This window comes from Myotis nattereri (assembly GCF_964212035.1).
Source record: "Myotis nattereri genome assembly, chromosome: 10".
Classification (NCBI taxonomy): Eukaryota; Metazoa; Chordata; class Mammalia; order Chiroptera; family Vespertilionidae; genus Myotis; species Myotis nattereri.
Genome location: NC_138085.1, coordinates 71,589,077 through 71,614,652, shown reverse-complemented (window position 1 = coordinate 71,614,652; position 25,576 = coordinate 71,589,077). Strand labels below are relative to the sequence as shown.

At 44.3% G+C, this 25,576-nt stretch overlaps 1 protein-coding gene across 2 annotated transcripts in view; it reads left to right on the top strand.

Annotated features, from left to right (window-relative positions):
- The window catches only part of BABAM2 (BRISC and BRCA1 A complex member 2), a 353,123-nt gene that overhangs the window by 306,470 nt on the left and 21,077 nt on the right, over positions 1-25,576 (top strand). For both annotated transcript variants that reach the window (XM_081100973.1, XM_081100974.1), the window contains one exon: positions 16,132-16,285. In XM_081100973.1, the coding sequence (XP_080957099.1) occupies positions 16,132-16,285 (154 nt within the window). The remainder of the gene's footprint in view (positions 1-16,131; positions 16,286-25,576) is intronic.

The window sequence follows — 25,576 nt, the reverse complement described above, 5'->3', positions numbered from 1 at the left end:
GTAAATGCCGAGAAGTCCGGATGGAGACGAAGACCTGAAGCAGGTGTGGATGTTCTCAAGAACACTAGTGTGCAACCAGGAGGCTGAGTAGATGACCGCGAAAATGACCAACAGAGGTGACCTAGCCAAAGGTCTGAGCGTCAATGAGATACTTTCTTTGCAGGGGCAAGTGTGAAGGTGTAGGCAGGTCTGGGGAAATAAGTGAAATAAGTGGCTTCTACTCAGGGGGGTGGCCCAGGGAGAAAGCCGGGTTTCACCTGAGGCAAGGAGGTGGCATTCTGAGGAGAAGGGGAAGGCGGCTACTGGAACAGGAGCAGAGGCAGGGGGGGCGGGGGGGGGCGGTTACTAGGTGTTTGTCCTGAGGGGAGCCCAAGTGACGGAGGGCATTGGGAAGAGTCAGGAGGACAGATGTGTGTAGAGATGGAAGATGAGCCTCACTGACATGAGAGACTGATTAGGGAGGAAGGCGGTGGTGCGGAAAGAGGTCTCTAAGGGTCTGCACAGAGGCAGTGGGCAAGAAGGCAGCTCTCGCAACAGAGAGTCCTGCTGGGAAACCTGTTACAGAGCTCAGAAAGCACAGTGAGCCTGGCGGTCAGGTTGCCCCGCACCTCCCCAACAAACGCACGTGGTCTGGGAGAGGACTCCAGAGGCCTGGACTATCCTGGCTCCAGATCCACCAGGCACATCTTGCAGCTACGCTGACCATAACTCTTCTTCAGTGCTCCTCAGTCTGTGGGCTGCAGGGTGTTGCCTGTTACCTGCCTATGAGAGACACACACAGAAATTGAGAGTAAACACCCAGAAATACTATAGCAGTTTGCTGCTGCTAGGGCAGCTTAAGCACATAACAGGGGTTTCAGTCATTCGGTTTTATTTTAAAGTCAGTGGCAGATTGGGAATCAAAACAAAACAAAACTGGTCCTTCGCCTCACAGTTTACAAGCCCTCAGCCTGAGGCCTTGACATGGAAACACCTGCTCCTCAGAGCCGGCCCAGTGGCCTGTCACCTGCTCTGTCTTGTGGCCCCTGCGACGCTCACAGTCTGTCCAACCAGTGTTCCCTGGCCACCAAGTTCAGCCCCTCGTGAGCAAACCATGGAAGAGCATGGACCCTCAGCTAGTGTCACTGACGGGCTGCCCTGAGCGGCCACCGGAGCCGCTGTGGACACCGTGCAGTGGGCGCTTTGAATGCTACCACCAGGTGCACAGGCAGCGTGGGAGGCAGAGTAGAGCTGCCCCTGGGCCAAGGCTTAGTCAGCCAGGAATCTAAGGACAGAGCAAGGCCTGGGTCTTACTGTCTACTTGTTATTGTGTGCAAAGAAAAGGGCACATCAGGAAGCAGAGCAGAAGGAAACAACGCTGCACGGCAGCCAGTCGGGCTCTCCTCTGAGCCTCAGTCCATCCAGTGCGCCTCCTGCTTTTGTCCTTCTCACCCTGCATTGTGATTATTCTGATTACTGACACTCCCCAATGATGAGCCCTTAGGGCAGAGTTCATTTTGCTTCATCTCAAAATCCCCGACCCTTAGCAGGGGGTTAGTGCAGGTAGGGCAGCTCAGAGGACGAATCTACAACTCACATACTCTTTTCTCACTTGACTTCTAATAATGCATTTGGCCCTACTGTCCTACCAAATCATAACTGATTTTCAATAGGTAAAACCCCAGAGGCCATTCTGTGTGATGCTGAAAGATGCCTTCACTCTCACCGTCAAGAGTCCCTGGTCAGGAATGCTCATGGCCACCCTTGAGTTTCAGACAGGCAGCTCTCTCTTCTCTTTTTGTACAAGTCTGTCTTCTCTGCTCCTTAAGCCAAATACACACACACACACACACACACACACACAGGTGTATGTATGCATATAAAATAGGGGACCCACTTGGTAAAACCTTTCTGTAGACCTGGGGTTTCCACACCTCTCCTTGACCTAAGGTTGAGTGATGACTTAGCAAGTTGAACATTTAAAGAATCAAACCTGTTTTTCTGTGGAACCAATTAATGATCTACCGGAAGTGAACTGTTGAAGCTTATAGAAACAAAGGTTTTCATCACAGAGAGTATTGGCAGGTCATGCACGAGGTGGAGCAGGGAGAACCGCTGTTTGGTGGAGAGCGGCGTGCAGGCTGAATGAGAAGATTCAGTGCTGAGTCCACAGCAGGCTCTGCAGAGGTGTGACCTGGTTTAGGTACTTTATTTTAAAGCCCTTTGGGACTTCCTTCTCTTTTTAACTCCTAATCTGATTTTTTTCATCTGCCCTTGAATGCACTCTGTATGTGAACTTGGACTTCAGCATTTAAGTCTTAGCCTTTTCTCTGGAGACAGATGGGCTGTGCCACACCTTCTGTGGAAGGAACGCTAGAGGGGCCTCCCCAGAGCTGCCCAGTGTTTCAGCACTCTCCTTGATCCGGGAGACCTGGGTTGGCCCTGTGGATTAGGACAAGAGGTAGAACTAAGGTAGTTAGGCTGGTGGTAGTGTGTAGGCCCAGCTCTGTCGTACAACTGTAAGTCTAAACGAGCTGCTTCCCTGCCTTGAGATCCAGTGTTCTTGCCTGTAAATGGGGTGACATGCCCACCTAGAAAATTACAGGTGAAACAGTATATGGGAGAGCATTTTTAAGCCATAAACTTATGTGAATGACAGTCACCAGGCCTCTGGAATTATCAGGCTGAAGCCAGGTAGATAGTCAGGGAGGCTATGGAGTCATTGCAGGATATTGATAGATGGGACTTTCTACAGGAGGAAAGCTGAGGGCCAAGCCTTCCGGGTTAATAAGTCCCTCAACTGAGCTTTGAGGAGAGAGGGCTGTTAATCAGATGGAGGAAAGAAGGCAGTAAACATTTTAAAAGAAAAGGAAGCAGCAGATCAATACAGTGTTATGGAAACCATGGGAGAAGAGCAGGAGTGAGCAACAGTGTCAAATGCCATTAAAACCCCATAGATATGGCCATAAAATACTTTCCAAATCAAAAGTAAGAAAACAAGGAAATTGAAACATCAAAAATAAAAATTCTTAAAAGTCTGGGATCATTGTACCCTTGAGTGTAACTTACAGGATCTGAAAGACAAACATTACAGGCCTCCTTCCCGTCGGTTAGGACTGTACGTGTCTGTCTCAGACTTTTGTGCACTTTCTTCATCAATGACAGAGAACTGCCTGCCCATAGCAGCCCTGGCTCAGGTGGCAGACCAGCCAAAATGCCCCTGAGCAGAGCTCCTTCCAGAAGGTCAGAAACAAGCCATCATCTAAATCGTAGCACCTCCGTGAAAAGCACAGGGGCTCCGGCCCCAAGTGGGCAGGCTGGTCCTGGCCTGTCTCCTTCAGGGCTGCAAGGAAGGTGTCGGGCTTCCCAGGGAAGGCACGTTCCCTAATGGAAAGGGGTAAGAGACACTCGTGTTGCAGAAAGCACCCCACACCTTGTAGATGTTAATAAATATTAATTTTCTTTCTTTTTCTTAGCATTTAAAAACATGATTTATTAGAATGAAGCACAAAGCCAGAAATCCATCCTCGCTCTGTCTGTAATCAGAGGTTTTCAGGTTTGGGTGGATGAAGAACCACACTCACTCTGCGACAGCAGCGGTGGTGGCTGTGGTGGCTGCTGCTGCAGGGAGATTTGCTGGGTGACAGCAGCGGGCCAGGGCCTGGGGCTCTCTGTGCATGGCCCAGGCAGCACACTTCCTGCCACAGGCTCCTCATTACCAAGTGGCACACGATCTCCAAGGCCCTTTCTGAACTGTGGTTTAGGCGTGTCCTCCGTTGTGACCAGACATGGAGATTTTTAAGGAAATATCTCTCCTATGTGCAGCTCAGCTCAGCCCAGCCCAGCCCTATAAGCACACCTGTCAAAACTCAGCCAAAAGGAAGGGAGTTGATGAAGGAGGGTCACAGAGTCTGTGTGGAGCCCTCCAGGCCTGACCCGAACAATAAGCTTGGTGCACTAGTTCCCAAGTCCCAAGCAGCTCGACGCCCAGAGCAGGTCTGCAGTAGACAGGTGTGCCGACCCAACAGCCTGGGCTGGGAGCTGGGGGTGAGGGTGACCTGGAAACTACAGGCCACAGATGCCGACCAGTGTAGGACTGGCAGGCCTCACCAGTGCCATGACTGTGTGGCCCACTCTAAATTAATATTTGTCATTTAAAAATATATATATTATTGATTTTTTATAGAGAGGAAGGGAGAGGGATAGAGAATTAGAAACATTGATGAGAGAGAAACATCGATCAGCTGCCTCCTGCACACCATGCCCTTGACTGGAATCGAACCTGGGACCCTTGAGTTGGCAAGTCGATGCTCTATCCACTGAGCCAAACCGGTTAGGGCAATATTTGTCATTTTGACTTTGAGTCATTTAGAAATAAGTAGGAAGTTCACTGTAGAAAGATTTCTATCAAAAACAACAAAAAGAAAAATAGTTTTGGAGCTTCCCAGAACAGATCCTCAGTTTTGGGTGTGAATATGCTTTGTTGGGTAACATGGACCCAGTACCTTTGCTTGAACATGGTCTTATTCCTTTGAATTTGGATGTGCAAATCCAACAGCTCATTTAGGTCAAGGGCTTGCCTCAACATGATCACCTTCTGTTTACACAGTTTATGCTCTTTAATTCCAGTTTCTTAAATACGAGAATATGACTATTTAAAAACATCATTTTAGAGAGCAATCCTACCTTCATTCAAATAAGATTTCAAATTGAAATTTCTGTCAAAGAAGACCATGAATTAATGTCCATTTCCCGTCTGTGTCTCCCGCCGATGCTCATAGAAGAAATAATGACCAAGGAGCTGGCCAAACAAGCAGTAATAACCAGACAGAAACTTGGATAGTTCACCCACCAACTAGCTCATCTTTAGATATACAAAGATTGATTACACTTCTGGTCTTCTTGTTTCAAAGAACAAAATCATTCACAAATAAGTAGTTTAGCAAAAAACGTAAAGCCTTTGCCTTAAAGGAGACACGTGTGAGAATGGGGAGAATATCGCGGTACACAAGCACAAAAGAAAATAGCCGGCCAAGTTTTCATCAGGTTCCTCTGTTCACATGCTTCCTGGTCTGTGGTCAGCCTTTGCTGCAAAACCTCGTTTGATCTTGGCGTCTCCAGAGCTGTGATTTTTTTAAGGGAAGAAGATTGTAGAATTAAAAGTGAAGACATTGGCCTCAAATTCTAAAACGAGCGAAACTAAGTTGGAAGCTTAATTGAAAGAACATAGTTACTTTCTGACTATGGCCTGTATTTTCTGAGCTGGAAGTCAGGTTGGGAGAAGAAATAATATAGCCTCAGGTTTATGTGTTTAATTGCTTCTAAGAGAAAAGCGGATAATAATAGGTATCCTTATGGATGTTTCCTATGTGCCAAGTGTTGTACAGATATTCATTATATCATGTGAACCACTCAATAGCCTCGCAAGGTAGGAATTATCCCATTTTAAAGATGAGAAAACCTAGACTCAGAGAGTTCAGTAAATTGCCTGAGGTCACCCAGGTAGTAACTGGCAGAGTGGGACTCAAGCCCAGATCCGTCAAGTCCACAGATCATGTTTTTTTCCACAGCACCATCCTGCTCGTACATTCCCATAGGCCTTCACTGTGTCTATCAGTCACTTGCTATGCACCAGACACTGTCCCCCATGCTTTATTTTCAACCTGGAGGCTAGAGTTTTTCTACTTTATGGATAAGAAGAGAGGCTCAGAGAGGTCAGTTAATCACCAAAGTTAGACAGCTGCTCAGTAGATCCTGGGTTACCACCTCCGGAGCACACGTCACCACTCAAACATTCAGCGTCACCAGACCAGCTACTTCCTGTCTGCCTCCCCTGACGGAACTTAACCCAAAGTAACCAGAGAATGGAGTGCTTATCTTTGAATGTTCCCAAGGAAAATATCCCATACCTCCTAATCTAGTGAGTCAGAGAGTTCCCTATAATGTTAATACCCCAGAGCAGTAGAAACCTAGAATGGAGAATGCTTGGACAGTATCATCCACAAATAAAAAAATAAAGGTTTCTGCACAGGGGAATGCATGGTGACCAGGGCTCCTAACCCTGTCCTGTCACCCTGGAGGGGTACGGATTCCAGACACTGCCCGAGGTTAGGCTTAAATGATGCCCCACCCCAATCTTACCCCTAAACCCAAATCCCAGACCCTTCTGTATGGCTGGTCCACATAGGAAGTTGGAGCTGTTGGAGATGTTTTATAAGAGGAATCAGTTTCCACACTGAGAAGTGAATGTCTGCTCTCCTTTAATAATAAATAACTTAGCTTTGATTTGTGCATCATACTTCCCAAACATCCTCCATTCTAGAGAATTTAGAGGATATTTAAATTGTGGGAACATGTCTGCCCTCCAGAGTGGATGGAATGGGATGTTTCCCCTAGAAACGTTTAAGGATGACACCGCTCACATAGAAATGTCCATGCTCCTTTGCTTTGTGTTCACAACTCTCCACGGTTTGGCCTCCTTGTCCAGAGCCCCTCTGCACCAGCATCCCAACCCCTTGGCCTGTGTCCCCTGCACCCTGGTCACTGGCAGTTCTCACTCTTCTCCTGTGGTTGTCAATGCCGTTCCTCTGCCTGGAATTCCCTCACCTTCCTCCCTCCCTTCCCAGCCATAACCTTCCACTTAGCCGCCTGTCAGAATCCTAAGACCCTGCTCGTCCAGTGAGCCTCCTGGAAGCCCTTGGGCGGATTGTCTTTCTACCCTGTGCCCCTGCGGGTACTGGCTCTGCTACCACCTCACCATCCTCTCCCGTGGAAGGAGGGCAGGCCAAGCTCAGCTGCACCGTGAGGAGGAGCACAGGGCTGCCGGCTCGCTTCCCTGGAGCGGCTCGTAGCGCGCCACGAATGTTTGTCAAATTGCATATTTGTTGCTGTTTTCTCTAAAACATAAAGCTCCTCACCAGCTCCTTGAAAACAACAACAACCAGATGAGTTACAGACTTTTCCTTCCGAAAGCCACGTTAGTCATCCTTCACTTCGGAGGAGTCAGGATAGTTGCACATTTGTACCTGGCAGGATGTTCTAGTTTCTCAAGACGATTCAAACGGACCAGTGCCAGTCCCCTACTTAACGATTTTAAACTTGTTCTTTTCTTCTAACCATCTGCATTTGGTACACTGTCCATGGATTTGTTAAATTAAAAGCTTATGACTCTTTAAAGACGTGGCCCAGTTTTTAAGTGCCAAAAATTTTTGCATTTGAATATATTTTAACTTATTTAAGGGTTCTTTTAATAAAATTATTCCCTAATTTAGCCAGATTTCTTTTTTAATCTCTCCAGGCTAGGAGTTTATTTACTGTGACTAAATTATGTTAAAGATAGAAGTTGAAACAGTACTAAATGCTATTTATGGTGTTCTCTCCTGCTATGTTCCTTTCTGCATCTCCTAAAGCCTGTCTCCTTTTTCACATGCCTAGTGTAGTCAGTACGTCCTCACTTGGACGGTCTGTGCCAGTCATCACTACACACATGGCCACCTGCTGTGCGTCCCATCCAGTGGAACACAGGCGAGAATATAGTAACGACAAGTACTCTTGTTAGCAGTCCAGCCAGGACTGGATTATGTGGACACGGAGGACGAGGAAATCCCTGAGTGACAGAGCAGGCACGAAGGCCTTCCTGGAAGAAGGTGGGGCTGGGACCAGGTCCCAGAAACAAGAGCAGGTTGCAGGGACAGAGCAAGGAGCCAGGCCCGAGGAAATGCCAGGATCCAGACGGGAAGCACCCCCAGAGGACACAGCCCATCGCAAGGCGGGAAGTGCAGAGAGCCACAGGCATCCGCCTCTAGGATGTGGGTCCTGAGCTCTAGCATGGGGCCTGCCACTAGGAATATGCTCACTGAACGTGGGAGGGGGCGATGAACCATGGGATGCAGACAGAGAAGTTGGGGCGAGGCAGGGTTCCTGTGGTCCAGGCTTCGCCTCTAGTACCCTGCTTTGATCCTGAGGACCCGCCTGGGGGCCGTGTTTGGGAGTAGGAGTTGGAAGCAAGCAGAGTTCTAGGACAGAGGCATTTCCTGGTACAAATGGAGTCTTGATGAGAGAAACCAGGAAGAGAAAGGGCCCTCCAGACGGGAGAGCAGCTTGGCCAGGAGCTTCCCAGAGCAGCATCGGCTTCCGCCTCCTCTGTGCCACCCATTGCTCTCCTCGTGTGCAAGGAGTGGCAGTGAGGGGGGATAAGGGGGTTGTAAAATACAGTTTGTGGCTTTTCTGAATTGAATATAACAAAAGAGCCAAGTAAAAAGTAGAAAATTATGTTTGCACAAAGTTTATTGACTTCTTCCCTCTATATGGACTATTCCCCAGACTCCAATTCTGATTCAGCTTTTAACCTTCTGGAACCAACTCAGAGCTCATCTCCTTTGCAGAGCTCTCCTCAAGCATGTACACCATGTATGCACTTCATCCGTCACATTAACGCTGAACTGGAATCGCTTACTCGCCATTTCAGGTTTCCTCGTCCAGCCCATGAGCTCAAGGGCGTGTCCACCTTCATTCTTCTTGGCACTCTCTCTTCCAGTTGGTAAATTTGGGAGGAAAAGAAGGGACAGACAGGAGGGACCCATCTGACCAGCTGATTTTGCCAAACTGAGTATTCTCAGGAGAAAACACATACCTCTTTTAGGCACCTGTATTCCAGGTTTCATGCACCTTTTTATTCTCTTCACAACTTCGGTGTGTGTATTATTTTTTTTTTTTCATGAAGACCATTCGGCTTCCCTGACCCGCTTAGTTTTATAAATGCTCTCATTTTTAAAAGTAATATTTATTTGAAATATTAACACACACACACACACACACACACACACACACACATATTCTACAGCCTTGAGAACATGAGTATTACTGGGTTTATAAATGTTTGTCAATCTAATGGATATGAAATTGAATCTCATTAAGGTTTTAGTTTGCATTTGTCTTCTCTTTTCTTTATTTAGTTCAATAAGCATTTATTAAGTATTTCTCATGTGTCCTGTACTATATGAATAGTAGACATATTAAAATAACTAATTTATGGTCCCTACCCTGGGAGCTCACAGTCTTCACAGCAAGTCGTACCTGGGAGGCATATCTGAGCTCTTAAGGTGCATTTGCAGAGGTCAGAGGTCTGAGGTGAGGCCCAGGCGTCTGCATGTTCATTCCATGGCCATGCTGATGCTCACCCCCGTTGAGAACCTCTGATCGCATGGGAGGAGAAGCCTAGCTGATCCAGTCTGTTTGTGTGGCAGGGAGAGACACCTGCTCTTCCTGGGCCACCTCGGTGGCTTGCCTTTCATTACAGGCTCTTCTTGCATTTTTATGTGAATGGCTTACTGGGTGTTGGAATGATTAATTTGTGTCTATGAAGTACCTCAAAAGCAATTGCTAAACAAAATACAAGCAGGGGCTGGTTTCCTATAATTTCAACTATCTGGGAAAGCTATAAACCTGGAAGGAAACAGCAAACAACCACCAGAGGAGGAGAAGGGGAAAGAGAAGGGGTTGGAAGAGGGGTAGGGGTTGGAGGGGTCGGTCACTGAACTGAGGACAACAGCCCAGAGCTCACACTGCATCTCTTCACATTGGCGCAGCACCTGCTCCGTGCCAGGCTCTGGTCTAGATGGACAGTCAGCGTCCCTGACTGCAGGAGCTGAGACATGTCGGTGACAGACAAAAGGAAAGAGAAGAGGCAGAAAAAGAGAGGATTTTGAGGCAGAGTTGGCCTTGGTGACAAGTGGCAAAGGAAGAAGAAGCTGGGTAGAAACAGAAAACAGAATAAAGTAGAGAATATGTGTGGTCGGGACAAACAGCCTGTCACTCCCCATGAACCCTGGGACCTCAAGGTTCCACACTAGAGGTACATCAGCTCAGATCAGTGGACAGTGTGAGAGTGCGGCTCTTAGGGGATGTTTGTGGAAGGGCAGGCTCAGTCTCCCTTAACACTGGGTGGTGTGTTCTCCATCATCGAGAAGGCTAGCTTTTTTCCAGAATATTTACTGAGATGTGCAGGTATGTTCCAAGTTTGGAAAGATCTCCATCAAAATAGTTAAAATTTAAGCACCATGAAAGCTTATGCTCTCATTTTCAGAAATTTCACACATCTGAAATTTCACTTATAAAGCCGATTAAGAAGAGAAACTAAAGAAAAGGGGACGCATATCTATTTAGTACCTGCTCAGTTTTTGTTCAGTCCTTTCAACAACACAACCAGGCAAGAGTTCTCACCCTCATGTTGCAGATGAGAACATCAAGATTCATAGACGATGGTGCTGGGATTTGAACCCTTTTTATCTGACTCCGAAGGCTGTACGTTTACCCACTATACCGTGCTGTCTCCTCCCACTTTAGAATTTAGAGCAAAATTCAAGAAACTCCAGGCTTCAGTTTGATGATAGTAAAACCCCAAAGGTAACCTGTTTACACAGTTAAATCACACAACAGATAGTGAAAGTTTGAAACCACTTTAACAAAACCTGGTTAATATTTAGTCTCCAGTCTCCTTAACGAAAGGCAGTGGTGCTGGTAAAAGGAGATGTTTGGTGTCTTGACTAGGGCTACTTCTGAACTGGAAACTTTGTATTTCTTGTAGGCGAGTATTTTGGATACGTGGCCTTTAACTTTCTATGTGAGACCCCATGTGTCTCAAAGGGTTAGCGTTAGAAGGATGGGGTGGTTAGTAAGGAGGTGGCCGACTCCCCTAATGGTTGTGTACCCATGAGTGGTGGCCTGAAATCAGCTGTACATACTGCTCGGGAAGACACCGGGGCGGGGGGGGGGGTGGGGTTGGGGGATTGGTGGTGGTGGTACAGCAAGCCCCTGGGGCTAAAACTGTCTCCTCCGAGGCTTCAAGGAACCTAAGGCCTGGAAATGGGAGCATAACCATAACCACCACCAAGTGTCCTCCCTACTAACCGAGAGCAGAGGGAAGAAGCAGGGGAATGTACAGTGTGAGGGCTGGAGAAATGAAATTATGGCCGACTGGTGAATAATGATGAAAATATGTGATGATGTGACTCCCAGGGAAGCAATTATGGTTAACCCCTCATTTGTTTGGCATTTTCAAGGATTGAACTGCCCCACATAACTGAATTTTCCAGACAGCTAAAACTTTCCTATTTATGTGCCCTGAGTGTTTTTTAACCATGCTTGGTGGAAATATTTCTGAAATAGATTATACAATTATCCTGCCTTCTTGAACAGGAGCTGCAAGAAATAACATTTCCTGAGATGCCTTTGATTGAAAGTCTGAGAAGACCTGATTCAAAGAGGTTTAAGCAGTTAGGACTTGTAATTGCCTCACAAAAGAAAACCCTCAGAGCTGGCAATTCCAAGGGTGACGAAGTCGGTGCCTCAGTGGTATCAGCTGACTCCCGTGGTCACGAGATGGGTGCGCAGCTCCCGGCCTCAGCATCTCACACGCCAAGATCTAAGGCCGAACAGGATGAGGGCTTCTCCTTACGCGTGTCTTCAATCAGAGAGGGAAATATTTCTCAGAAGACCCCCAGCCGACTTCCCCTGGGTCCCGTCAGTGGGACTGAGTCACCATTCCCTGCCTGGCTCCTGGGAAGGTGGAGAGAGTGGATAGCTAGCTCTTGGGCCTTTGGAGTGGGGGGCAGGCGGTGGGGGAGCTGCCTAAGGAAGGATGGCGAGTGGCTGTGGGTAGGCACCCAGGAGTGTGCCGTGGTTTCCAGGACGGGGGTGAACATCACGTACTGTGTGGCTGTAACTGGACAGATCATTGAGCTTTTTATTCCTACACTAAGTGGTCCCAGATTGGGTCCTTTTTTATTTCCTAAGTCTGCTTTTATTTATTCTCTCTCCTTCCTCAGACTGCTAGTTATCACTACTCACTATTCAAGTGCCTTGCCCTCATCTTGCCATAAGGAGATTTTTTTCTGGAAAAACCATATCCTCAAACTGGTTAGAATTACGTCTGAAATGTTCTGAGTATCTGATAGCTGTCCTGTGGATCAAACACACAGTGTCTGGTTTCTTTTGGTGGTTCAGGGTCATTTCCATTGTTGAGGTTTTGGAGTAGTGAGGTTTCTAGAGAGCCTTGTGCACCTCCATACTGCTTGGTGAGAGGAGGAATCTTTGGGGCAGGTAAGCTTGTTTATAGAGAAGGTGAGGCTGCGTCCGTCTGTCCATCTGAACGCAACATGGCTGAGAGGCAGCTGTGCACTTGGCTCCCTCTCAGCGTGGCTGGCCAGTGGCTCTGGGCACTCCGGGCTCCCGGATGGGACTAGCGGTCCGGGACGGAGCCCTGTGAGCTCCAGGCGGTGCAGAGTTAGAGTGTGGGGGTGTGACTTGTTTCAACAGGCTCTTGAAGAAAGTCATGCTTTGAAAATGGTTACTGGGATTATACTGAGCAAGTGAGGACCATCCCTTCTGTGGACAGAGAGCTGACCAAAACCCAGTCTCTGTGTACAGGAAGAAGGAAATAGAAAGCAGTTGTCAAAATAACCCTGACAGTGAGTAACTGACCCAAATGGAATGATTCTGCTCCGGGAATCAGACATGAGCCAGTGGGTGGGGGTGGGTGCTGAGGAAACAAATGGTTAAAGTGTTTAATTTTGATAAAGCTGAAACTCTGTGCTCAAGCTCCTTAGAAGCTGGGCGTTCCTTCAGAGCCAGCCAGCTGTGTGAATGAGGGCCGAGAGCAGTGGTTCCCAGCTCTTGTTGGCCGTGCCCCACCTAAGCATCTCTAAACTCCTGGTGTCCCCCGGTGACATGTAATTCTTATTATTGAAAAAGTGAGCTCCTATTCACGCGGAGGAAGCCTAAAAGGCCGTTAACTTGGTCTAAACAAGCTTCCAAAGGACATGGTGTCCATGGAAGAGAAAAATTAAAGAACAAAAGGACAGTTGAAGTACTGAGGAAGAAATCACTAATAAATTGTTAAAAAATAATAATATGAATATGAAAAAATAGCAAATAAAGTTTCAAAACATAATAGAGAACTGAAATGCATAAATATGTCACAACATATATTTATATACTGTATAGGAGGCCCTTAGAACCATAAAAAATGCCAAAAATCCACTGTTAATAACTCATTCTCGAATTGCCCCCCCTTAAAATCAAGTTGCCCCCCTGTGGGGCACGTGCCCCACATTGGGAACCACTGGTCTAGAGTCACAATTTACTGCGCATCAGAAAGTCATGAGGTAGCCTATAGGCGAATGGTAAGAGACACGAGCATCGGGGATAAGGAAAACAGCTTTTGTTTTTCTTTAGTTCTGACTAATTTGTACCATTCAAATCATTCTTACAAGAAGAATGCAAAGTATTTCTCATAAATATTTTCATTAACTCCTTCATATGCTGAGAACATTTTTAAAGAAGCCAATCCTTTATTGACTGCTGACTTATACAAGCAGGATACAAGTTAGCCAGGTAGAGCCAGATATTTTTCTAATTTTCTCCTCTGTGAATTAGTATGTGGATTACTGATTTTCTCTCTGAAATACTCTGACCATTCCTGCCCCCTAACAGTCTAGCCCTTGTGTTCAGATTTTAATGTTGGCTTCAACTATACTTTTTTAGAAAAAAATCTCCATGGAGAAATAATCATGTAACCAATGCTTTTGTGGGATCATGGTACCTATTAGCATATAGCTGGATAGCAATTTAAAAAAAAAAAATCAGAACAACTCACTTCCTTAAGTAAATACATTTGCATTCACATTTTGAATTATTTCTGATGCTAATTGGGCATTTAAGGGAACAGAGTAGATGGTTCAAAACTAGGTGGGAAAATCATTTTTTTCAGCATATCAAAATACCAGCAATTCATTTTCAACAACAACAACAACAAAAAAAAACAGGAACAAAAATTATGATGCATTCCATAGTCAAAAAAAATGGATTGCTTGAGAATCATGAAGCCTATGGTATTATCTGTATTACTTTGATACTGAATGGTGACAGTGTTATGCTTTAAATTAGTCCATTCTTGCCATTGAATTCCATTGTTTAAAACTGGCTTTTTTGAATGGGAGATTACTACGTGTACTTTTCAACCATGCTATTGGTGATTGTTTTCAGGGTTAATCCAAATCTTGTTTTATATTTGGAAACTTATCCATAATGTAAACCTAATTTAAGTAACATGTGAGTAGGCATCGTTTCTAAAATTAATCTGAAGAAATAAAATGAGTAATTAGGAAAGACATTAACTTATTTTAGAAAGCAGTTTTTATTCAAAATGACTGAAGATGTTACTGATCATGCTTTGTAATATAAGGGACTCAAAGGGGCTTTCTGGATCGAATTATTTATAATTTGAATCAGTCTGTTTTTCCTATTTGGTATTGTTCCTATATGTTACTAAATCTCTGCATTGGCACAAATGGACATTGAGACTGCACTGAGGCGGAAAATGTGACTAAAGAGTGGACATGCAGACTCTCGCCACTCTTCTTTGGTTGTGGTGTGATTCAGAGGCAGAAAGCCCCACACCCTGAGTCAGAGGCAGGTCCACTCCGGGCGCTAAGAGGCCTAACCACTGGGCCTCTTATTATATTTCTTGTTTTTTTTGTTTTGTTTGTTTGTTTGTTCGTGTGTGTGTGTGTGTGTGTGTGTTTAAGTTTCTTGCAGACCTAATTTTTTTTTTTTTCAAGAAATCATAGTGGGTCCTAAGAGGACCTAGTCCAAGTCAAATGTCACCCTAAACTGGCATAACAATAGAGTATGTGGGGTTTCTTTTTTTCACATATTTGTCTTATGTCACCAAAAAGATGAACCTTGTATATCCTTCACAGCAGACACTTGAACTTACTGAATAGTAATTGTGACATAGGGAGCGTGTGGTGAGCAGGTCATGCCAACATCCATGAGAGCAGAAGGCAGCGCGGCCCCTGGAAGGAGCTTCGGATTTAAATCATGAGACGAGATCTGAGTCCTGCCCCTGCCCAGCTATGGCATGAGCGAGGTAGTAAACCTGTTGGAGGCTCAAGTTTTTTCGTCTGTAAAGGCAGGCAGCCAAAACAGCGTCTGCTTCACGTAGTTATATCTTTCAAATTAGATGAAGTATGTAGAAGTACTCTGTAAAGTACACATTTTTCTTGTTGTTTTGATGTATTAATGTGCCTGTTCTTTGTCCTGGAAGTGGATAACGTTCACACAAATATACATTATATACCTTGAGGACTGTGCTGTTGAAACAGTCTGTATTTTTTAATGATGGTTTGCCTCAACTAAAAACAGTATCATTTTCTTTTTAAAAAGGGAGTTAAAGAACTCCAATTGAGCAGATGATGTTAACAACAAAGATTAGACTCATTGTGCACTGCAACAGTAGACACGTGTAGCGCTCAGATCTGCTCCTGTTGCATTCCATTCAGGAGCTCCCACGGCTTAGGGCAGGGGTCCTCAAACTACGGCCCGCGGACCACATGCAAATACAAATATTGTATTTGTTCCCGTTTTGTTTTTTTACTTCAAAATAAGATATGTGCAGTGTGCATAGGAATTTGTTCATAGTTTTTTTTTCAACTATAGTCCGGCCCTCCAACGGTCTGAGGGACAGTGAACTGGCCCCCTGTTTAAAAAGTTTGAGGACCCGTAGCTTAGGGGATGGATGTAGTAAAGCAGACAGAAAAGCTTGGAACTGCTGAGTATCCTGCTTGACTGGAAATAAAGGGGTAACTTTATTTTTTCTGGGGTTCCAGCTGCCATGTCCTTTAAGACAGAAAGATTATCGTCCGCCCTCTTGGTGATTCCCTTTCTGAATTCATTATCGAAGGACACCCTCCACCCCATCAGATTGTAGGTGAGGAAGACACTGCCAACCTGTGAAGAGTTTATGGTATAACAGAGACTTAAAATAGGCGTACAACCAGCTCCGTAGAATACTGGGCAAGGCATGAGCCACAGGAGAGTTCAGATGGCATTCCTTCAGCACCTACACACCATGCCTCAGATCGGTTCAAGTTTCATTTTCGTGTGATTTGCCTCTACCTAGATTGTAAACTCCTGGAAGGCAGGAAGGGCACCTCGTATTTCTTGGTCCCTCTCTCCACACTTTTTACCTGAGCCTCAACCAGTATTTATGGTGTAAATCGAGTTTTGTACCCAACATTCAGATTTATCCAAAAAATTGTAATTAAGATGCACTTAACCCTAACTTTCTTTTCCTTTTTACTGTGTTTGCAGTTGACCTGCCCCTGTTTTTCCCTCGAGACCAGCCGACTCTGACATTTCAGTCCGTCTACCACTTTACCAACAGTGGACAGCTTTATTCCCAGGCCCAAAAAAATTACCCATACAGCCCCAGATGGGATGGAAATGAAATGGCCAAAAGAGCAAAGTAAGTGAATCCATTGTTATTTCCCGCAGGTGAGAACGTGTTATCTAGTTTAGGGGTTGGCAAGCTGTTGCCCACAGGCCAAAGCCTGCCCTGTGCCTGTTTTTGTAAATAAAGGTTTATTGACATACAGCCACACCCATATCTTTACTTATTCTCTCTGGCTATTCCCATGCTACAGTGGCAGAGTTTGTCTTGGAAACAGACAGAATATAGCCTGAAAAGCCAAAAATTGCTGTTTGGCCCTTTACAGAAAAAGCTTGCCAGCCCCTTGTCTAACCTCATCAGATGACCATGTTGTTGTTTTTAATGGATTATGGGATGTATCAGAAATCTACCTCTCTACTTAGAGAAGTACTAGATAGATATTAGAGTTGTGGATAAATGGTGTCAATGATGGAAATGTTGACAGCTGCTTTCATTTTTTTAAAAATACTTTCTGCAGCTTCAAGTAGGGCTGCATTTTCCTTGATTAAATAAGTAGCTACACAAGTAGCTTAGAACTATTAAAATCCCTATGGATGTCGGTTGGCAATTTGATTCAGTGGCAGATGGTTAGCACCTTATCACTTTGAATCACACAAATGAAGAATTATCTATTAGGTGTCTTCTTCATTTGCTCACTCAATATTTACTGAGCAACTACCATGTTCCATACAGTGTGCTCCATGCTGGGGTACAGTGATAAGCAATTGTCCATGTCCTCTGGGGATCTATAGCCCAGCAAGAGAGATCAAAGCCTCCATCACACCACACTTCTAACAGTTTTCAGGTTCCTGCTGACAAAACCTGGCCTTCCAGACCTAGAATGCTCTTGATTAGCAGGACTCCTTGCTCATGCCACTCCCTCCCCAAGACCTTGCTTCCTCCCAGGGTACCTGTTGGCATCTCCTATACTTTCTCTAGCACAAGGCCTTCACTTCCAGCAGGATGGATCGGGACTCTTAAGTAACGATAGAGTGGCTTCCTCTGGGAATCCAGACCTCCCCAGATTCACCTGAGGAATCTAGAGCTGCTGTTATCTGAAACTTCAGTGTGCCCTTTCTCCCTGTAGTGGCCCTTTTTACCGTGATACCCAAGTCTGAAATTCTATTTAAGGTAAAAGACAAGCATATGCAAATGTAACTTATAACAGTGATTAAGACTTGCATACCTTGAAACAGACTCGAAAGGGGATTATAAAGTAAGTTTTCATGTTTGAGGCATTGCAATTGTTTAATTCTCTGGGCTTTCCCTGTATATACATAGGATCTGCCCCTAGAAGATGGGCTGTTATTTGTGGTATGTGCTGTGGAGTCTGAACCAGATGTGTCTTTGTGGTTTCCATGGCAAAGCTATCTTGGGGTGTGTGTGTGTGTGTGTGTGTGTGTGTGTGTGTGTGTGTGTTAAGTAGCCATTTAGCATGTATATGAATTGAGTCTTTAAGGAGTTGCGGACCACAAGCCTATGATTTCAGTATGGGAATATTGTAAGCGAAGCTTGTTTATCTTAACAGATCAGTACACAGAGTTGCAAGAGACATTTGCTTTATGTTAACACCAGTCTAAAGAAAACATGTGAAGTAATGTTGAGAAAAATCTGCTTTCTACTGTAGTTAGGAGGATCCATTTTAAGTGTAATAAAGGAAAAAGTCAGCAGCTCATGTTCGGAAGAAGACATAGAGTAAAAGCGCCTTCCTGAATCGAACAGAGTGGCTTCCCTGGGGCTACAGGAGGCTGGGCAATGAATAAACACAACCAGGGCACTGTCCTGCAGTACAGACTTGAGACTGGTGGAGGATGGAGAGAAAGGACAGGAGAAAAGGTCAACCACAGCACTCCCTCCACACCCTGGTTCTTTGTCCTGTGAAAATATTGTATGTACACAGTGCATAAAAGGCCATAATTCACTTTGCGAGCTCTGCCCGTGACATAAACACTCTCACAGTTTCTGAACAACAGTAGAGCCTTTGAGTGGAGTCGGCTGTTTATTCCCTCCTATAGAGCAAAATTCTAAACATGCGAACTCAGAAAGGAAACTTGTTGGCATTGACTAGGGCTTTTCCCATGACTTGTGCTTCTTGCTCATGGTGGTCCAGCAAATGCTGTCCTCACAAGTGAAATCCCCTCTACCGGGTGAGCACAGGCTTTGAGGCCATGCATGCCCCGTTCCTCTCGTGAGGTCCAGTCCCATGTGCTCCATAGCCTGGGCAGGGCTGTTTACCTCTTGAACTCCATTCTGTGAAGAAGTCTGTAATTCCTCTCTATTTCAGTCTGTATTCCTCTCTAGTGGTGGTGGGGGCTGGGGGTGGGGGGGGCTTGAAATGAAGGGTCAGTCAATGAGAGAACCTATGAGGGACCCCTGAGTTTAGCTTGTGCTTTGTCTTTGCTCACTCCTTTGCTCCCACCCTCTTTCTGCCCCTTCAAATCTACTCCTTATTCAGCCTTCTTCCTTATGGCAGCTATTTCCCCTTTTCTTAGCATTTTTTCACATAGACAGTTATATCATCCGTTAACAGCATTACTTCTTTCTTTCTAATCTCTATACTCTTTATATTTTTTAAGTTTCTTTTTCTTACTTGAACTAACTGGGACCTCCAGGACGATGTTGTATACAATGATGAGAGCAGACATCTGGCCTTGTATTTACACATTAAGGCTGATGTTAGCAGTAGGTTTTACATAGATGTCTTTATCACATTGAATAAATTCCCTTTTCCTACTTTGCTAAGAGTGTTTATCACGAATGGGTGTTGAATTCTGTAGAATGTTTTTCCTGCATCTGTTGACATGATCCTATGGTTTTTCTTTATGCTGTTAAACTGAATTGCATTAATTAGTTTTTGGATGTTAGACCAACCATGCATCCCAAGGATAAACAAACCTTTCTCTGTCAGATATTTTATCCTTTCTTATATTATTAGATTTGATTTGCTAAAATTGTGTCAAGATTTTTATGTCTATGTTCATTAATGATACTAGTCTGAAATTTATTTTCTTTGTGTTGTGCTTGTCATATTTTGATAACAGCACAATGCTAGTTTTGTAAAATGAATTGTTTTCCTTCATCCTCTCTTCTCTGAAGGAGTTTGTGTAGGTTGGGTGCTATTTTTTTCTAAGTGTTTCATTGAGTTTTATTTGTGGGAAGAAATTTAATGTCTTTATTAAATATAAAGATTCCAGATTTTTAAAATGTCTTCTTGTGTTCATTTTAGCAAGTTGTGTATATTTTTTAAAACATATTTTTATCAATTTCAGAGAGAGGAAGGGAGAGGAAGAGAGAGAAGCATCAGTGATGAGAGAGAATCATTAATTGGCTGCTTCCTGCATGCCCCATACTGTGCCCTGACCTGGAATCAAACCCCAACATCCTGGTTCACAGGGCAATACATTCAACTACTGAGCCACGCCAGCCAGCTGGACGTGTGTGTGTTTGCTTTTTTAAGGAATTTATCTATCCTAAGTTTTTGCATAATTGTTTGTAATATTTCCTCATTTTTTCTTTTACTATCCATAGGAACAATAGTGATTAACCTCTTTCATTCCTTATAGTGAAAATTTGTATTTCTTTTTCTCTCCTTTTTTGTTTTTTTAAACAATCTAGCTGGGGGGTTATCAGTTTTACTGATCTTTTCAAAGAAGCAACTTTGACCTTGTTGATATAAGCCTTTAAGATTTAAAACTTTCTACGGTTTGCTTTAACTGCATCCCACAAATTTTGATATGTTTTCATTATTATTTTGTTAGAAATATTTTCTAAATTCCCTTGTGATTTCTTTTTGAGTCATGGGTTATTTATAATTGTGCTCCTTGAACTTTAAGTCTTTGAGGATTTTTCTAGATATCTTATTGATTTCTGTTTTTGTCAGAGATCATAATCTGTAAAATTTTAATCCTTTGAAATCTGTTGAGATTTGTTTTATGGCTCAACATATGATCCATCTTGGTAATTAGTTCATGTGAAATTGAAAAGAATGTGTGTTCTACAGTTTTGAGGTATAGCATAGTATTTTGAGTATAATAAGGGCACACATTTAATATTATATATACATTTTTAGCCAAATTATTTGTTAGTGTTATTCAAAGCTTCTGTATCATTACTGTTATTTTTTATGATTATTATTATATCAACTACTGAAATGAGGTGTAAAATTTTCCACTTGTGATTTTAGATTTGTGTATTTCTTCTTTTAGTTCTGTCAATTTATGCTTTTCATATTTTAAATTTTTGCTGTTTAGGTACCCACATATTTAGAATTGTTATGTCTTGATCAATTGGCCTTTCTATCATTATGAAATGACCATTTCTGATAACACTTCTTGACCTGAAATCTTTGTCAGATATTTATATAGTTGCATTTGCTTTCTTATGCTTATTTTTTACATGGTATATCCTTTTGTTTCATCCTATGTATGCCTTTATATTGTAAATTTTTTTAATCTAGTCTGGTAATCTTTGCCTTTTAATTGGAGTATTTGGTTTATTTACATTTCATATAATTAATGAGCTGATTCAGTTTATGTCTAACAACTTACTATTTGTTTTATTTATTTATGTATTTATTATTTATTTCTTTGTTCTTTCCTTCCAAATTTTCCCTTTGATTTATTTGAATATTTTTTTAGTATACCATTCTCTCTTCTGTTGTCTTTTTATGTATAGCTCTTTATATCATATTTTAGTTATTAATACACTAAAATACTTCCTTATATCATAGTATAGTATGAATTAATATAACACTTCAAGTATAATATGAAAACCTGAAACAGTATAATTCTCCTTATATTTTCTACTACTATCCTTTGTGCTCTTATATATTTCACTTATACATATTTTATGAGTCCCACAATACATTGTTATTACTTTGGCTTTTAATATTCAGTTAATTTATAAAGACTTTAAGGAATGAAAGAAAAAAATGCATTCCATTTTATTTTGTAATTTCAAATAAAGATAATGGAGAATCATTTCCTTCCCCTCCCCCCCGCGCCCCCCCCCCCAAAGAAAAGAAAACCCTCTTATTTTTAAAAATCTACTTTGGAGCAAGCCTTCAAAGAGACTATGTTCAACCTATATACAGAGGACACAGACTCACCATTAAGAAAAGAACACTGTACTTACATGACACCCAGGCCCTCTGCCTTCCCTATGGACTTCACCTTTTACGGTGGCCCTACCATCCTGTCACGGGATCATCCCTGCAGCCCTGAAGGGTACAGTGAAGAAACTATCTGCCCTTCACAGAGTGACTAAATGGCTTACCTAAGGGCACACAGCTAACTTCTAATTTCCCTGAGGCTGTCTGCTTATAAAATGGTGAAGCTAGTTTGGAGGGCTCTTATGAGTATCAAATGGGGGTGATTTCTGTTTTTGGTTAAGAAATTGCCACAAATTTAACAGCTGAAATAGCACAAGTTATTATCTTTCAGTTTCTGTGGTCAGGAGTCCAGGACAGCATGCCTGGGTTCTCTGTTCAGGGTCTCCTATGACTAAAATCAAGCCTCATCTGAGGCTTAGGGCCTCAACCCGCTCATTCAGGTTGTTGGCAGCATTCAGTTTCTTATAGTTATAGGACTGAGGTCCCTGTTTTCTTGCTGGCTGTCAACTGGAAGCCATTCCTTGCCATGTGGTCCCCACTGTTGTCAAGTCAGCAGTGAATGGTGCTCAGATCTTTCTCATGTTTCTGACTTCTCTGTCTCTGACCTCTGCACCCAGATTTAAAGGGTTCCTTTGATAAGGTCAGGCCTGCCAGTTAACCTGCCTTTCTTAAAGACATCTGTCCCATCCTATATAATTCTATGTAATAAAAGCCTAATATGCTAAGTGTCAGGTCATCCAGTTGGCTGTTCAACCCATCAAAGCATAATATGCTAATGATATGCTAAGGCCACTCAACCACTTGCTAGGATGTGCACTGACCACCAGGGAGCAGGTGCTCAATGCAGGAGCTTCTCCCTGGTGGTCAGTGTGCTCCCACAGGGGGAGCACTGCTCAGCCAGAAGCCCTGAGCTGGGCTTATGGCTGGTGAACGCAGCAGCAGTGGCAGGAGCCTCTCCTGCCTCCACGACAGCGCTAAGGATGTCCAACTGATGGCTTAGGCCCGCTCCCCATGCTAAGCCATCAGTCAGACATTCCCTGAGGGCTCCAGAAATGAAGTCCATCACTGTCATAGCCCTGGAGATTATACAGGGAGTGTAAACCAAGGGTGCTGAATCTTGAGGGGTATCTTGGAATTCTGCCTAGTACATGGCAATATGTAGGCGAATTGCCCAGCCTAGGGTCTGGCATGGTGAGCATTCAGTAATGTTAACTCTCAGCAGCAGCATGCCTGGGGGAATGCTGCTACCTTTTTATAAAAAGGTAACAGAGCCAACATGGCTGTTTTCACAGGCGCCCAGTAAACAATCCTCCAGCCTCAGTGACTTGGCCAGGGATTCTTATGTTCTAGGCTGCCCATCCATGGCTCCTGTTCCCTGTGGTCGTAACTAATGGTGGCAGCACAGCCAGCTTGGAAGTGAGAAAAATCTATCCTTCAGTTATTTAATCCACATAAACCCAACTATCACTTTAAAAAAATGAACCCACTAGTTACCTACTTGCTAACTTGTATATAGCTTTAGCTATATCTAGAAGAATGAATCGGTGATGTTTTGTAATTCTTTGTACTCTGATAAATCAATGGATACACGGAGTAAGTTTTCCATGAATTTCATCATACAAAGTACAGGTCGATCCTAAAGAACTAAGTCATTTCGTAGAATAGAATTTAATTTAATTTGGGGAAACCACCCACTCAATGGCTTGTCACACATTAAATTCATGACATAAATAGAATTACTAAAGAATATTTGAAAAATATCTTCTCAGTCAACACATGGGCGTAATTCATCATGGACCTCCTAAAATCACATGTTGTTTCCCTCCTTGCCTCAAGGTCAGAAAGATATTATTTTCTGATTTAGAAACCTATCCTAGTGTTGCCAAGCTGTCATGGTGGCCCATATGTGCTCTTCACCATGTGTGCTTGTATTATTTGTCAGCCAATTGTCTTTGCAGAATAACTTTCTCTTTCAATAATTTTTTTAATGGTATATTCTGAACTATTTCAATTATGTTTCATTGTTGATACCTTAGTATTCTCAAAGATACTGTTTTCTTCAAACTTCTCATTAGCTGTCAAAAGCTCCAATCCAGTCCTCTAAATAAAACAAATAAAAATATATCTCTCACCCTAGCCAGTTTGGCTCAGTGGATAGAGCGTCGGCCTGCAGACTGAGGGTCCCGGGTTCGATTCTGGTCAAAGGCACGTACCTGGGTTGCAAGCTCGATCTGTGGCCTTGGTTGGGGTGCGTGTGGGAGGCAACCAATCAATGTGTCTCTCTCATATCAATGTTTCTCTCTGTCTCTCCCCTTCCCTCCACTCTTTCTAAAAATTAATGGAAAAATATCCTCAGGTGAGGATTAACAACAACAACAACAAAAAAAAAATAGATTTCTCCTTGATTCCGGGGGAGGTAAATGTCCCCACTTGGTTTGCACCCCTCCCCACCCCTCTGTGTGGCCTCTGAGCCCTCTGGACCTCTAGAGCGCCAGTGTGGAATGGTAGTTCCAAGCAGGTACTTCCCAGTGCAGTCACAGGAGCCCTGAGGCCCGGCAGTTCTTTGGGAACTGGGTTGGGCTGGGGAGGGGTGTTCATGAAGTGTAAGTGGTTTTAATGTGAGCCTATTTATGTGTTTGTTTCTCTAGAAATTAGTGTCTCACTTCTCCACTCCTTTGTTGGCAGCTTCTTAAGGAAGCTCGAACTGTGCTTTGTTTCTGTGGAGGTTTAGTTGCCAGATCAGGCAGTCCCTGTGCTTGGTAAGCTGGCCAGCGGGTATCCAGACCACACTCAGTGTCAGGAAAACCCAGGTGGGAACTTTGCAACAACCCTCTCCCTCGCCCTGGACAGCTACCCGTCCCCTCCCCCCTCCCCCCCCAGCATCTGTCCCCTTTATATCTCTATTTCTGGCACCAAGGGTTGGGGATGACCAGGAAGGTGAGACTGTGGTCATTGTGACTGCCCGTGCCCACACACCCTCTGCAAGGGGGAGCAGCTGCGAATCTGAGCTGCTCTGGGCAGGAGGGGGAACGCAGCAGGGACAGTGCCGAGGGAGACAGCCACCAGGGCTGGGCTCCCAGCAAGCTCTGCCACAGGGCCCATCGGGGTCACCTTAGTGACAGAAACTCCAGGCTCAACTGCTGCTATGATTCATGGGTTTTCTTTTGTCTTTTGTTTTGCCTTGAGTTACCAAGGAATAGTTCCCTTTAAAAAAAAAATCCCAACTTCATCTTAGCTGAACTCCCCTCAGGAGAGAAGAGGGAATTTTCCAGGCCCAGGCCAGCAGACCCTGGGAGATCAGGAGTACCGAGGAATAGAGGAAGGTCAGGGTCACCAAAGCCTTCCATTCACCTGCATGCCCGGGGCTCCTGCATGGGCAGCTCACCCGCCCTCCTGAGGTTTGGAAATACAGAAGCTGTGAAGAGAGAAATGAAGCAAATCAATTGCGTGGCATTTGGTGATCCTTGAACTCTCAAAGAAAATCCTTTGAAAAGTATCTTCAGGGAGTTGGTTTATTTTTCCTTTCAGAAGAGAGGGTAACAGAGATGGGGAGGAATCCAGATCTGCCTGGCGTCCAGGCATCCTCTCCCAACTGCGTAGGTCAGAGAGAACATGTTATTTATTAGAACCTGACATCTGTTGCTGTGAGATAAGCTCCACTGAAAAGCATGGCCATCAATTATGCTCACACAGCCCTTATCCCAGGCTGAGCTGCACACTGTCCCTTCAGGCTGTACCAGGCACAGAGCGCGTCCACAGCCCGCCCGGCCTCCTCGCCCCTCTGGCAGGACCCCCAGGCCTGGTCCCGGCCCCTCGGCTGTGTTCCTGGCGTCCTTTGAGTTCTTTCCTTGGCCCCTCTGAGGCCTGTTTTAAGGACAACCCCGCCTCTGTCCATCACGCTTTCTCAGTGAGACACAGGGCTAGGGTCACTGTCTCAGTCCTGGAACCAGAAGAAGCTGCACATGGAAGGAATAACTGGAAAGCCAGCCCACCTTTGTAGGGAAATTAGCTCAGCTGAGCCGCGGGCTCCGGTTACTCCTCTGCCACTGGAAAAATGTGTGATAACCAAGTGCGGCCACTTCCTTGTTTGTGAGTTATGGTCATCTGTTTTCTTTGTTGGAAAAATAGACATCTTAGAGAGTCAGAAAGGAAAGGGTCGAGGAGTTGGATTTTGATAATTTCCCAAAGTAGACACATCCCTTATTAAAGGAACCAGA